Source organism: Mustelus asterias, chromosome 19 (assembly GCF_964213995.1).
Source record: "Mustelus asterias chromosome 19, sMusAst1.hap1.1, whole genome shotgun sequence".
NCBI lineage: Eukaryota > Metazoa > Chordata > Chondrichthyes > Carcharhiniformes > Triakidae > Mustelus > Mustelus asterias.
Genome location: NC_135819.1, coordinates 76,742,416 through 76,757,922, shown reverse-complemented (window position 1 = coordinate 76,757,922; position 15,507 = coordinate 76,742,416). Strand labels below are relative to the sequence as shown.

The window sequence follows — 15,507 nt, the reverse complement described above, 5'->3', positions numbered from 1 at the left end:
CTTACTCAGTTAATGGTAGGGCATTGGGGAGAGTTACAGAACAAAGAGATCTAGGGGTACATGTTCATAGCTCCTTGAAAGTGGAGTCACAGGTGGACAGAGTGGTGAAGAAGGCATTCAGCATGCTTGGTTTCATCGGTCAGAACATTGAATACAGGAGTTGGGACGTCTTGTTGAAATTGTGCAAGACATTGGTAAGGCCACACTTGGAATACTGTGTGCAGTTCACCCTATTATAGAAAGGATATTATTAAACTAGAAAGAGTGCAGAAAAGATTTACTAGGATGCTACCAGGACTTGATGGTTTGAGTTATAAGGAGAGGCTGGATAGACTGGGACTTTTTTCTCTGGAGCGTAGGAGGCTGGGGGGTGACCTTATAGAGGTCTACAAAATAATGAGGGACATAGATAAGGTAGATAGTCAATATCTTTTCCCAAAGGTAGGGGAGTCTAAAACTAGAGGGCATAGGTTTAAGGTGAGAGGGGAGAGATACAAAAGTGTCCAGAGTGGCAATTTTTTCACAAAGAGGATGGTGAGTGTCTGGAACGAGCTGCCAGAGGTAGTAGTAGAGGCGGGTACAATTTTGTCTTTTAAAAAGCATTTAGATAGTTACATGGATAAGGTGGGTATAGAGGGATATGGGCCAAACGCGGGCAATTGGGATTAGCTTAGGGGTTTAAAAAAAGGGCAGCATGGACAAATTGGGCCGAAGGGCCTGTTTCCATGCTGTAAACATCTAAACACTTTAAATACCAAACTCATCAGCTTACAACAGTTGCAACACTTTTAACTCATTGCACTTCAACTCTCGAATTTTAATACTCAACTTTTAACTGAAAGCGAATACGACGCAGTTTCGTGAGCTAAATGACCTGGCTGCTTTTTTTTGCCTTCATTCATGGGACATGGGTGTCACTGGATGGGCCAACATTTATTGCCCATCTCTAGTTGTGCTTGAACTGAGTGGCTTGCTTGACCATTTCAGAGGGCAGTTGAGAGTCAACCACATTGCTGTGGCTCCAGAATCACATGTAGGCCAGACCAGGTAAGGACAGCAGATTTCCTTCCCTAAAGGACATTAGTGAACCAGATGGCTTTTTCCGACAATCGACAATGGTTTCATGGTCATCGGTAAATTCTTAATTCCAGATTTTTTTATTGAATTCATTTGCCATGGTGGGATTCAAATCCAGGTCCCCAGAACATTAGCTGAGTTTCTGGATTAATAGTCTAGCAATAATACCACTTGGCCATCACCTCCCCATGCCCTTCCAATATGGATCTCTCCTCGTGGTTCTTTTGTCTTCTCTTGAAGATGTTCTCCAGGACACACTTGCGATGGTGGGTCTTGTGTTATTGCTGGAGACAAAGGCTGAAACACCCATCTTTATCCTCAAACTTTCCCAATCTTCCAGAAAGTTCTCTGGCACTCAGCCAATGATATCATCAGAAACCAATCACAATGTTCGATCATGGCCAATGGAGCTATTCGTAAACTTCTCCCAAATGTTTATACCAAGCTTCATTTAAGTTACATAGCCTCACTATATATGATAATAATGGCTCCGGCATGTCTATCATAGTCCAAGCAACTATCCTTAGCTGGTCAATACAGGAAATGTCAGGTTACAGCTCATAGGCCAGGTCATGACTCACTGCAGCCTTTTAAGCTGCATCTGTGGTTAATTATAACTTGACCAAAGTTCCCAATATGTTTGACTCTCATTGTCACAGTTGCCACTGAGGGAGGCAATGGCCACATGGTATTATCACTAGACTATTAATCCAGAAGCTAGTGTTCTGAGGACTCAGGTTCGAATCCTGCCACAGCAGATGGTGGAATTTGAATTCAATTTTTTAAAAATCTGGAATTAAGAATCTACTGATGATCATGAAACCATTGTTGCTTGTTGGAAAAACCCATCTCGTTCACTAATGCCCTTGAGGGAAGGAAATCTACCGTTCTTACCTGGTCTGACCTACATGTGACTCCAGACCTACAGAAATGTGGTTGACTCTTCACTGCCCTCTGAGCTGGCCTAGCAAACCATTCAGTTCAAGGGTAACTAGGATGCGGGGCAGCATGGTAGCAGAATGGTTAGCACTGCTGCTTCACAGCGCCAGGGACCTGGGTTCGATTCCTAGCTTGGGTCACTGTCTGTGTGGAGTTTGTACGTTCTCCCCGTGTCTGCGTGGGTTTCCTTTGGGTGCTCCACATTCTGAAAGACGTGCTGGTTAGGTGCATTGACCCGAACAGGCGCCGGAATGTGGCAACTAGGGGAATTTCACAGTAACTTCATTGCAGTGTTAATGTAAGCCTTACTTGTGACTAATAAATAAGCTTTAAAACTTTATGGGTAATAAATGCTGGCCACCAGCCATGTCCCACAAATGAATTTTAAAAAACAATTCTATAGTTGTTGCTGTAATCGTTGTTGCAATCAGCCCTCTGGCCACAGTTTGTAACTTTCCCCAGGGTTGGTTCTTGGCTCCAGCTCGGGGCAAAACTCATCAGCTGCCAGTCACTCAGAGGGAGTTCATCTGAGGCAGCAGCAGAATGCTGGATGGCCTAACAGCAAGTTGGGTCTCTGTGTCTGAAAGATGCCAAATATATATTTTTAAGTGCTTTCCTCAGATTTTCCTTCAATTTAAAATAACATCAGAGCACTTTTTAATATATAACAACCCAATGTAAATGGTCACAAACTCAATATTAGTTCTTATGACAGAAAAGTCAGAGGAAAGCAGAGCACTGAAACCGCGCACATTCGGCATAAGAGAACAAATAATTACCACAATTATGTCGGTAATTAACATAATTTTTGAAGATTTATATAACAATGGCAAATTATGGGTGATTAATTAAGCCATGTTGAAAACGTTACTGATACGACCTCTGATTGTCCACGGGTATAATCAACATATCATCATAAATAACATAGTATGGAGCTGTATGAACTAGAGTTTATTCATCATCATCACAGAGTGCAGTGCAGGAGGCCATTCAGCCCATCAAGTCTGCATCGATTCTATCCCCATAACCCCATGTTATTTAACCAAAAGAGAAATTGCTGGAAAATCTCAGCAGGTCTGGCAGCATCTGTAAGGAGAGAAAAGATCTGATGTTTCGAGTCCAGGTGACCCTTTGTCAAACCCCAGGTTATTTGTCCCGCTAATCTTCCTAAACTCCACATCCTGGGACACTAAGGGACAATTTTACATGGCCAATCCACCTAACCTATGTATCTTTGTATCAATAATTAAATTGATTAGGACACTTGCTTTTTATTCTAGAAGCAACTTCAAACTTATTTTAACTCAAAAGCTTCTTATCTTAAAGAGCTGCCTCTTAAAACAGTAAAAATTGGATTTTGTTTTGAAATTTTCACAATCCTAGCCTACCCTGTGCCTACTAACTATATCCATACATATGCCACTATATCCATAGGCGGTAAAGATGTATAGAAGTGTCACACCAATTACAATGTTCCTCTCCTGCTTTAGCTGGAATGTTTTGCTGCTGCTTGTGGCAGGAATATTTGGCGTTACAAATGGAAACTATCACTAGAAGGCCCGAGACAGGCTTCCCAGCAATGTATATGCAGAATGAGAATGTTCCTGCTCCCCTGTCAGCGCAAGACAGCATGCATTGTTGGGAATTACATTATAATACATTTGCATATCACTAACAGGCCTATATGCTGGCATCATCTCCCCACCCCCACCCCCACATTCCCTCCTAACATCAAATTTAACTCCGACAGTGAAGCAATGTAAGAATGCCACAATGTATGACTGGACTTTGGGGCGGCAAGTGGCACAGTGGTTAGCACTGCTGCCTCACAGTGCCAGGGACCGGGGTTCAATTCTGGCCTTGTGTGGACTTTGCACGTTCTCCCCGTGTCTGCGTGGGTTTCCTCCAGGTGCTCCGGTTTCCTCCCACAGTCCAAAGATGTGCGGGTTAGGTGGGTTGGCCATGCTGAATTGTCCCTTAGTGTATCAGATTAGGTAGATTAACAGAGGTAATTACGTGGGGTTACAAGGTTAGGGTCTGATTGGGATGCTCTGTTGGAGAGCTGTTGCAGACCTGATAGGCCGAATGGGACTCTATGATTCTATGACTCAAAAGTCCTGAGGGGAACTCAGAGCTGAGTGCAACCAATCTGGGGGAATGCCTCCGTTTCTTCGCAGTGGGGGGGAGGGGGTGGGTGGTGGTGGGGAGTTGGTGTTAACTGCAAGCCTGCACAGCGGATTATTGAAGTGCCGAGGTTATGGCGGGGGGAGCGAATCAGGTGCCAGCCGCCAACAAAACCCGTGCCTCTACATTTTCTACAATACGACATAAAACGCTACGACTGCCATTAGTGGCCCAAACGCCACTTTACCCACGCAGAATTGGATTTTGCTGATTTCTGGGACAATTCCACTCTTGATGTTACCATGTCCAATGAAGAGTGAAAATTCCACTGTTTCTTTTCCACACGTAATATAGATCAGCAGAAACACATTTTTAATTTCCAAACACTTTCCAGAAGCAAATATCAGTGCTTTTGTAATAAGGCTTTGTGAAATAAAGTCAAATATGTAATAACAAAGAACAAAGAACAATACAGCACAGGAACAGGCCCTTCGGCCCTCCAAGCCTGCGCCGCTCATGTGCTCAACTAGACCATCCGTTTGTATCCCTCTATTCCCAGTCTGTTCATGTGGCTATCTAGATAAGTCTTAAACGATCCCAGCATGTCCGCCTCAATCACATTGCTTGGCAGTGCATTCCAGGCCCCCACCACCCTCTGTGTAAAATACGTCCCCCTGACATCTGTGTTGAACCTTGCCCCCCTCACCTTGAACCCGTGACCCCTTGTGTTTGTCACTTCTGACCTGGGAAAAAGCTTCCCACTGTTCACTCTATCTATGCCCTTCATAATATTATACACCTCTATTAGGTCGCCCCTCATCCTCCGTCTTTCCAGGGAGAACAACTCCAGTTTACCCAATCTCTCAAGAACAACAAAGAACAAAGAACAATACAGCACAGGAACAGGCCCTTCGGCCGTCCAAGCCCGCGCCGCTCCCCGGTCCAGGATTGAATCCTGAATCCAGGATCCCCGCCCAATTTTCCAGCCTATCTACATACCAATATCCTATCCACCGAGCTGTCCCTCACAGCTACGATGCTTTGTTCATCACAACCTATTGACTCACCCCCACCCCCCCATTCCAGACCATGTGATCTCCAGGGAGAGGCGAAAACCCAGAGTGAAAACCCCAGGGCCAATATGGGGAAAAAAAATCTGGGAAATTCCTCTCCGACCCCCTGAGGCGATCGAAACGAGTCCAGGAGATCACACTGGCCCTGATCGGAAAATGCTTCCCAACCTATTCATTTCCACTTCCACGAACAACTTATGAATTCCCTGCCCCCGAGACAGGTTCCCAACTATCCGCAGTCTCGCTCTGTACTGGCACCAGCAAGATGATCATAGAATGAAGCCTTGAAACGAGAAACAAAGAACAATTAGCCCGCGCTGCTCCCTGGTCCAAACTAGACCACTCTTTTGTATCCCTCCATTCCCACTCCATTCATATAGCTGTCTAGATAAGTCTTAAACATTCCCAGTGTGTCCGCCTCCACCACCTTGCCCGGCAACCCATTCCAGGCCCCCACGACCCTCTGTGTAAAATATGTCCTTCTGATATCTGTGTTAAACCTCCCCCCCTTCACCTTGAACCTATGACCCCTCGTGAACGTCATCACCGACCCGGGGAAAAGCTTCCCACCGTTCACCCTATCTATGCCTTTCATAATTTTATACACCTCTATTAAGTCTCCCCTCATCCTCCGTCTTTCCAAGGAGAACAACCCCAGTTTCCCCAATCTCTCCTCATAACCAAGCCCCTCCATACCAGGCAACATCCTGGTAAACCTCCTCTGTATTCTCTCCAAAGCCTCCACGTCCTTCTGGTAGTGTGGCGACCAGAACTGGACGCAGTATTCCAAATGCGGCCGAACCAACGTTCTATACATCTGCAACATCAGACCCCAACTTTTATACTCTATGCCCCGTCCTATAAAGGCAAGCATGCCATATGCCTTCTTCACCACCTTCTCCACCTGTGACGTCACCTTCAAAGATCTGTGGACTTGCACACCCAGGTCCCTCTGCGTCTCTACACCCTTTATGGTTCTTCCATTTATCGTGTAGCTCCTCCCTACATTATTCCCACCAAAATGCATCACTTCGCATTTATCAGGATTGAACTCCATCTGCCATTTCCTTGCCCAAATTTCCAGCCTATCTATATCCTTCTGTAGCCTCTGACAATGTTCCTCACTATCTGCAAGTCCTGCCAGTTTTGTGTCGTCCGCAAACTTACTGATCACCCCAGTTACTCCTTCTTCCAGATCATTTATATAAATCACAAACAGCAGAGGTCCCAATACAGAGCCCTGCGGTACACCACTAGTCACAGGCCTCCAGCCGGAAAAAGACCCTTCCACTACCACCCTCTGTCTTCTATGACCAAGCCAGTTCTCCACCCATCTAGCCACCTCCCCCTTTATCCCATGAAATCCAACCTTTTTCACTAGCCTACCATGAGGGACTTTGTCAAACGCTTTACTTAAGTCCATATAGACAACATCCACGGCCCTTCCTTCGTCAACCATTTTGGTCACTTCTTCAAAAAACACCACCAGGTTAGTGAGGCATGACCTCCCTCTCACAAAACCATGCTGACTCTCGTTAATGAGTTTATTCCTTTCTAAATGCGCATACATCCTATCTCTAAGAATCTTCTCCAACAACTTCCCCACCACGGACGTCAAGCTCACCAGCCTATAATTACCCGGGTTATCCTTCCTACCCTTCTTAAATAACGGGACCACATTGGCTATCCTCCAATCCTCTGGGACCTCACCTGCGTCCAGTGACGAGACAAAGATTTGCGTCAGAGGCCCAACGATTTCACCTCTCGTCTCCCTGAGCAGCCTTGGATAGATTCCATCAGGCCCTGGGGATTTGTCAGTCTTTATATTCTCTAACAAACCTAACACTTCCTCCTTTGTAATGGAGATTTTCTCCAACGGTTCAACACTCCCCTCAGAGACACTCCCAGTCAACACATCCCTCTCCTTTGTGAATACCGATGCAAAGTATTCATTTAGGATCTCCCCTACTTCTTTGGGCTCCAAGCATAAGTCCCCACTTTTGTCCCTGAGAGGTCCGATTTTTTCCCTAACAACCCTTTTGTTCCTAACGTATGAATAAAATGCCTTGGGATTCTCCTTAATCCTGTCTGCCAAGAACATTTCGTGACCCCTTTTTGCTCTTCTAATTCCCCGTTTGAGTACTTTCCTACTTTCTTTGTACTCCTCCAGAGCTCCCTCCGTTTTTAGCTGCTTGGACCTAACATACGCCTCTCTTTTCTTTTTGACCAGTCCCTCAATTTCCCTGGTTATCCACGGTTCTCTAATCCTACCCTTCCTATCCTTCTTTTTTACAGGCACATGCTTGTCCTGTAGCCCTAACAACCGTTCCTTAAAAGACTGCCACATACCAGATGTGGATTTACCCTCAAACAGCCTCTCCCAATCAAGAGCTGCCAATTTCTGCCTGATCCCAATAAAGTTAGCCTTCCCCCAATCCAACACCTTACCCTTGGGACACCACTCATCCTTTTCCATCACTATCCTAAAGCTAACAGAATTGTGGTCACTATTTGCCACATGTTCCCCTACCAAAACTTTGAAGACCTGACCGGGCTCATTCCCCAGTACCGGGTCCTCTCCTCATAGCTAAGACCCTCCATACCAGGCAACATTCTGGTAAACCTTCTCTGTACTCTCTCCAAAGCCTCCACGTCCTTCTGGTAGTGTGGCGACCAGAACTGGACGCAGTATTCCAAATGTGGCCTAACCATCGTTCTATACAGCTGCAAAATCATATGTTGCATAATAAGCATTAGAAGGAATCACTGTAATTTTACAATGTAAATGTAATAACTTCAATCAGGCCATTGAGGTTGGCCTATTGGAGTATGAACTTCCTGATTGAGTACTCAATTGATGGGCCAATCAGGGAGTCTTTTCCTTTTATTTAACCAGGACTGTCAGTTCCTCTGGCACTCCTGAGATGTGTAGGTTAGAGGGATTAGCGGGTAAATATGTAGGGATATGGGTGTAGGGCCTGGGTGGCATTGTGGTCGGTGCAGACTCGATGGGCCAAATGGCCTCTTTCTGCACTGTAGGGTTTCTATAATTCTTCTATGATTCCTGAAGGTAGACTCCTGACTGCTAGCACTCTGTGTACTGCTGTTGGAATTGTAAATAAAGGGATTCTGGTGAAGGGACTTCTTCCACTGAAGACTTATTACAGTACAAAACTTGCCTCTGAATTAAAGATGCTTAATAGTGAAAATACAAAGCTGCTCTGTCAACACCTGTGTTGAAGGAAATCCTTCAGCAGAACAGAAATAACTTATTTATTAGTGAATGGCCTATGTGTTTTTATTTTTATTTTCAGCATTTTTATCATTCCAAAATTCTGTATGTGCAAGAATTGTTTGGAAAGGTACCATGACAACGTTAACACAGCGACCAGAATTAACCAGCTTTGACACTGTTTGCTTAACAACGTAAAATGTAGACCATGGTTTTTCACCTGTGCCTGGCATGAGCGCAAACTGTGACGTGGCTGCAAAATATCGCGGTAGTCAGAAAACCAGAAAGGTTGGGGACCTCATGTCAATAAATTAACAACTCATTAAAGAGTTACCACCATCGTCCGACCACAGTAGAAATTCCCTTTTTCACAATGTGACGTTATGTTAGCGAGGTTTACAACAAGTTTTGCAAAACATGAACCAGGCGAAGGGAACCACCAGGGGCACACAGGTAGGTATAACTCCTGGGGGTTGGCCGGGGGGGGGGGGGGGGGGGGGGGAACATGCCTGAACAGTATCCTGGCACCTTGGCACTGCCCCCTGGCACTGACCGCCGGGGAAATGGCGGAGGCAGTGCCAAGATGCCATGAGGGGAACCATCTGGGAGGTCCATTGAGGCGGGGGGCCGGGGGGTGCGGCAGGTTCCCCATGTCCATGAGGACACTTCCCTTGTGCGTTTGCGGGGGTTTCTGTTTATGTTGGGGGTCAGTGGAAGTGGAGTTCTTTATTTCATATCAGAGATCGGGGCACCCTTTTAAAAGGGGGCCTCCGATCTCGGAATTCCCAGTGTTGCTGACCTTCGACAGCGTGACTGCATGAGCCATGGCTGCAGATCATTTGTGTACAGAGTGCCGAACAATGCGGTGGGAAAATCCTGCTATGCCGCCAGCGAGCTACACACCAGTTTTCTTGCCTCAGCCGGAAATCTGTTCAAGAAATGGAAAGTTCCGCCTGTAGTTATCAGCCTCTTTTAAACAGAGGACCGAACGATTGAATTTGTTTTCAAAGCATCAAAATACCATCAACGCCCACTCAGTTATACACAGGAATGAATGGCTGGTTCATTTGTTATGATTAAGTCTGTGGGTCTTCGTGACCATTATAAAATAACAATTCTTCCACTTTCACCAACCACATTCTCATACTCCCCACCTTGTCCATTCCTCTCCGCCTCAGGGTAAAGGGATGAACCTTTTAAAACAGAGATGAGGAGGAATTTCTTCAGCCAGAGAGTGGTGAATCTGTGCAACTCTTTGCCGCAAAAGGCTGTGGAGACCAGGTCATTGAGTGATTTTAAGACAGAGATAGATAGGTTCTTGATTAATAAGGAGATCAGGGGTTATGGGCAAAAGGCAGGAGAATGGGGATGAGAAAAAAATCAGCCATGATTGAATTTTGGAGCAGACTTGATGGGCCGAGTGGCCTAATTCTGCTCCTATGTCTTATGGTCTTATGGTTTCACCGGCTGCATCTCTCAACTGTAGCGATCACACTTTCACAAAATGACTTCTTCTGGGTGGAATTTCTTAGCAAATGATTTACTCTGCTTTGGTACTCTGCAGGAACCCCTATTATTGGGAAGAAGCCACCAATCATTCCACCTTGGGCTCCGAAGAATACACCTCCTCCATCTCAGCAACAAATCGGCACTGTAACTGAATCAAAACTAGGATTGAAAATTCCTGTCACATCAGGTAATAGTCATGTACATGTCACTGACATCATGGATAATTTTACTAACAGTTCATTTTCCTCCCATCTGGATTAACTTTAAAAAGACTGTATTAAAACTTCAGTGTGATTTGGTAACACAGTAGGCGAAGGATACATAATGATATCAAAACGTTCATCTTGCCTTCTGTTTTTTACAATTCTTAAGAATCACCTGTAGAACTAAAGGAAGAAAGACTTGTGTTTATATAGCACCCTTCACAACCACCTCAAAGTGCTTTACAGTCAATGTTTTAACATGTAGTCAGTGTCATAATATAGGAAATGTGGCTTCCGATTTGAGCCCAGCTAGCTCCCACAATGATATGATGCTTTTCTGTGATGTTGATTGAGGGATAATTGGTCAGGACATCGAGGATAATTCTCCTGAGTGCCGGAAACCTGAGCTGTCCCTGTGTCCCACTATTGCAGGGACGTGTTAGTGGGGTGTTCTCCGGAGAATGACCTTGAGTCTAATCTAAAGGTGTATGTTTCTGCGCTGGTGGAGGGTGTGGGTGAGCGCTGTGATGAACCATCATAAGCCCCCCTCAGTGTCAGACATGCTGTGGGGGCTCGGGCAGCTGCCTGGCTATTGGTGCCCACAAGAGAGAGTGTTAAGAAAGAACAAAGAAAAGTACAGCCCAGAAACAGGCTCTTCAGCCCTCCAGGCCTGTGCCAATCATGACCTGAACTAAAAAAAACCTTCTACCCTTACTCGGTCCATATCCCTCAGTTCCCTCTCTATTCATGTACCCATCCAGATGCCTCTTTAATGTTGCTAATGTGCCTGCTTCCACCGCCTCCTCTGGCAGTGTGTTCCAGGCACCCACCACTCTCTGCGTGAAAAACTTCCCCTGCACATCTTCCTTAAACTTTCCCAGTCTCACCTTGAACCTGTGCCCCCTTATAATTGACACTTCCATCCAGGGAAAAAGCCTTTGACTATCCACCCTGTCTATGCCTCTCATAATTTTGTAGACCTCTATCAGGAATCCCCTCAGCCTCCGTCTTTCCGGTGGAAACAATCCTAGTTTATTCAACCTCTCCTCATAGCCAACACCCTTGAGACCAGGTTCCTGGTGAACCTTCTTTGCACTCTCTCCAAAGCTTCTACATCCTTCTGATAATGTGGTGACCAGAACTGCACGCAATACTCCAAATGTGGCCTAACCAAGGTTTTGTATAGCTGCAATATGATTTCCCAACTCAATGCCCCGGCTGATGAAGGCAAGCATGCCATATGCCTTCTTAATCATCTTGGCCATCTGTGTTGCCAAGTGTATTAGTGTATGAACTGAAGGTATTTCACTTTGATTGTTGGGATTTGAAGTGATAGAGCTCTGATCCATACAGGCCAGTCATCATAAGTAGTCTCACAACACCAGGTTAAAGTCCAACAGGTTTATTTGGTAGCACGAGCTTTCGGAGCGCTGCTCCTTCATCAGGTGAACGCAGATGAAGGGGCAACGCTCCAAAAGCTCGTGATTCCAAATAAACCTGTTAGACTTTAACTTGGTGTTGTGAGACTACTTACTGTTCCTACCCCAGTCCAACGACGACAACTCCACATCAGTCTCTAAATCATCACAGGATCGATCCCCGTCCTCCCAGCAAGGTCAGCTGCAGCCTCCTCGAATTCTGTGAGGGAAAGGATCTCTGCTGTCCCTCGCCCTCCTGAGTCTGGGCTCGCTCTCCCTTGCTTTGTGACAGTAAGAAGTCTCACAACACTAGGTTAAAGTCCAACAAGCTTATTTGGAATCATGAGCTTTTGGAGTGCTGCTCCTTCAGGTGAGTGCAGATGAAGGGGCGGTGCTCCGAAAGCTCATGATTCCAATTAAACCTGTTGGACTTTAACCTGGCGTTGTGAGACCTCTTACTGTGCCCACCCCAGTCCAACGCCAGCATCTCCACATCATTGCTTTGTGACAGCTTGGCTTGTATGAAGGTGAAAGAAAACGCCTGATCTTTTGTACTGATGTGTTGGCCTGAATAGTTAATCGATACGAACCTGGAGAGTGAGCTATTCCAGGTCTCTACCAACTTGGCTGATGTAGCTTGGGCAAGCGATGAAAGTTATAATTGGCCTGAGTGTACCTGGGTGAAGGATGGGGATAACCAGAGAGTGTTCCTGCTTCCCACGGCTAACGAGATACACTAATTGGAAGCACGCTTGTGAAAACTCAGGTGAGAAATGGCTGGAATTTTACTATCCTGCCCGCCAAGGGAATCAGAGTGGGCGAGGGGCGGACCATGGAAAGGTCTATCTCCCATCCCCTCAATAAGTTGCCCTCCTCTACCCAATCCTACTGTCAAGGCCCTTAGCATTGTCCCTGATGGGAAAAGTTTCATCTCAGCCGGTTTATCCTTCTGTTTACCGCTGTGCTATATACAAAATATTATATAACTATACAGTTAAGTTATGTGAATACATTTTGCTTACTTCCACTGTACTATGTACAATTCTGGTCACCCGATTATAGAAAGGATATTATTAAACCAGAAACAGTGCAGAAAAGATTTATTAGGATGCTACCAGGACTTGATGGTTTGCGTTATAAGGAGAGGCTGGATAGACTGGGACTTTTTTCTCTGGAACGTAGGAGGCTTAGGGGTGACCTTATAAAAGTCTATAAAATAATGAGGGGCATAGATCAGCTAGAAAGTCAACATCTTTTCCCAACGGTAGAGGAGTCTAAAACTAGAGGGCATAGGTTTAAGGTAAGAGGGGAGAGATACAAAAGGATCCAGAGAGGCAATATTTTCACACAGAGGGTGGTGAGTGTCTGGAACACGCTGCCAGAGGTAGTAGTAGAGGTGGGTACAATTTTGTCTTTTAAAAAGCATTTAGACAGTTACATGGGTAAGATGGGTATAGAGGGATATGGGCCAAATGAGGGCATTTGGGATTAGCTTAGGGGTTTAAAGAAACAGGGCGGCATGGACAAGTTGGGCCGAAGGGCCTGTTACCATGCTGTAAACCTCTATGACTCTACCAAATGCAAGAAGTCACACACTAATTGTATGCCGCTGGAAAACCTGTTTAATAACCATTAATGCATTCTTGCTATTTAGTTGAAAATGACCCACACTTCATCATTCACCTGCCGAAGAGTAAACAGGACGTTTGCTTCAATATTAACCCACAGCCTGGAAAAATCCTCAGCCTGGTGTCAGATCCAATCAAAGGTAACAGAAAAAAAACAAACTTACTCTTTTGAAACGCTACTTTTTTTAAACCCCTATTTTGAACTCGTTGTTATTTGGAAATAATTGACTGTGCACAGTTTTGTGATGAAATTTATGATTCAGGATAAGCGACAACAATGACAAACTTTTTCTCAAATTCCTTTCATTTTAAAGATAAAACACTATGCAGTCTAAACAGAGTAATATTTTATTTCATGTGAGGTAGACTTTTTTAAAGAAGATTTTAGTTTTTTTTATTAGTGTCACAAGTAGGCTTACATTAACACTGCAATGAAGTTACAGCGAAAATCCCCCAGTCACCACACTCCAGTGCCTGTCTGGGTACACTGAGGGAGAATTTAGCATGGTCAATGCACCTAACCAGCACGTCTTTCGGACTGTGGGAGGAAATCGGAGCACAGCCATGCAGACACTGTGCAGACCCCGCACAGATAATGAGCCAAGCCAGGAATTGAACCCATGTCCCTGGCGCTATGAGACAGCAGTGCTAACCACCGTGCCACCGTGAAAGAACAATTCTTCACTTGCGTGGAAGGGATTTGCATTTTGATGATCCTGGAAGAGGCAACATTGAACTAGTTCCCAGCCAAGGCTAAAGAGGCCATTCAACAAAGACAAGGCCTAGTCGGGGGTGGGGACATCAGATGAGGGACACCATGAGATTATTGAACAAACTGGGCTTGATACAAGTGAGAGTTTTCCCTTAAATGCTGTTTAGACAAGGTGAGCAGCTGGTAATCTTTGTTCATTGGGTCTGGGGATGGGGGGGTGTGGTCCAATGGGGGGAACGGGAATAGTTGTGTTTGCTTGTTTCTGTTGATGATAATACAAGGGGAAAATCTGGGCAATTGTGGTTTGGGAATGTGCAGAAGAAGCCAGAATCCAAAATGAAACTGGGAAATATTTATGGCATAATCACCTACAATTTGGATGTAATATTTCAGGGTTAGCACAAAATAGAATGTTTTCATTCCTTATTAATGCAAGAATTTTGCTTGTCGTGAATGAAAAGTTCTGAATCAAAGTAAGCTCACCTGGAGGTGTCTAAATAATAAATATCAGTCATGCATGGCACAGATCTTTTGATTTGATTTATTATTGTCACATGTATTAACATACAGTGAAAAGTATTGTTTCTTGTGCGCTATACAGACAAAACATACCGTTCATAGAGAAGGAAAGGAGAGGGTGCAGAATGTAGCGTTATAGTCATAGCTAGGATGTAGAGAAAGATCAACTAACGCGAGGTAGGTGCATTCAAAAGTCTGATGGCAGCAGGGAAGAAGCTGTTCTTGTGTCGGTTGGTACGTGACCTCAGACTTTTGTACCTTTTTCCCAATGGAAGAAGTTGGAAGAGAGTAGGTCCGGGGTGCATGGGGCCCTTGATTATGCTGACTGCTTTTCTGAGGCAGCGGGAAATGTAGACAGAGAGAATGGATGGGAGGCTGGTTTGCGTGATGGACTGGGCTTCATTCACAACTGTTTGTAGTTCCTTGCGGTCTTGGGCAGAGCAGGAGCCATACCAACCTGTGATACAACCAGAAAGAATGCTTTCTGTGGTGCATCTGTAAAAGTTGGTGAGAGTCATAGCTGACATACCAAATTTCCTTAGTCTTCTGAGAAAGTAGAGGCGTTGGTGGGCTTTCTTAACTGTAGTGTCAGCATGGGGGGGACCAGGACAGATGGTTGGTGATCTGGACACCTAAAAACTTGAAGCTCTTGACCATTTCTACTTTGTCCCCATTGATGTGGACAGGGGCATGTTCTCCACTACGCTTGCTGAAGTCGATGACTATCTCCTTCATTTTGTTGACATTGAGGGAGAGATTATTGTCATCGCACCAGTTCACCGGATTGTCTATCTCATTCTCATTCGCCAGATTCTCTATCTCTATTCTCATTATTGTCTTCAGCACACAGACGGTAAACTTGCCGAGTGCATTAGCTGCCCTTGTGGAATATGTTTGATTGCCAGTAACTGGAAATCAATGGGTAGGTCACCACCTCCTCCAGGTTATTGTGCAGACAGTGGAAATGAAAATCTCCACTACATTATGCACAATTCAAATCATTAACACAACTGCAGATGCCAGAATTGAACACGGATTGTAATGAGCAGTTAATATATTGAAGAGTTTACTCA

General features: G+C 45.0%; 1 protein-coding gene across 1 annotated transcript in view; it reads left to right on the top strand.

Annotated features, from left to right (window-relative positions):
* The window catches only part of itih2 (inter-alpha-trypsin inhibitor heavy chain 2), a 73,372-nt gene that overhangs the window by 42,845 nt on the left and 15,020 nt on the right, over window positions 1–15,507 (top strand). Inside the window, exons 14-15 of the mRNA XM_078234767.1 lie at window positions 10,010–10,141; window positions 13,230–13,343. Of these exons, the coding sequence (XP_078090893.1) occupies window positions 10,010–10,141; window positions 13,230–13,343 (246 nt within the window). The remainder of the gene's footprint in view (window positions 1–10,009; window positions 10,142–13,229; window positions 13,344–15,507) is intronic.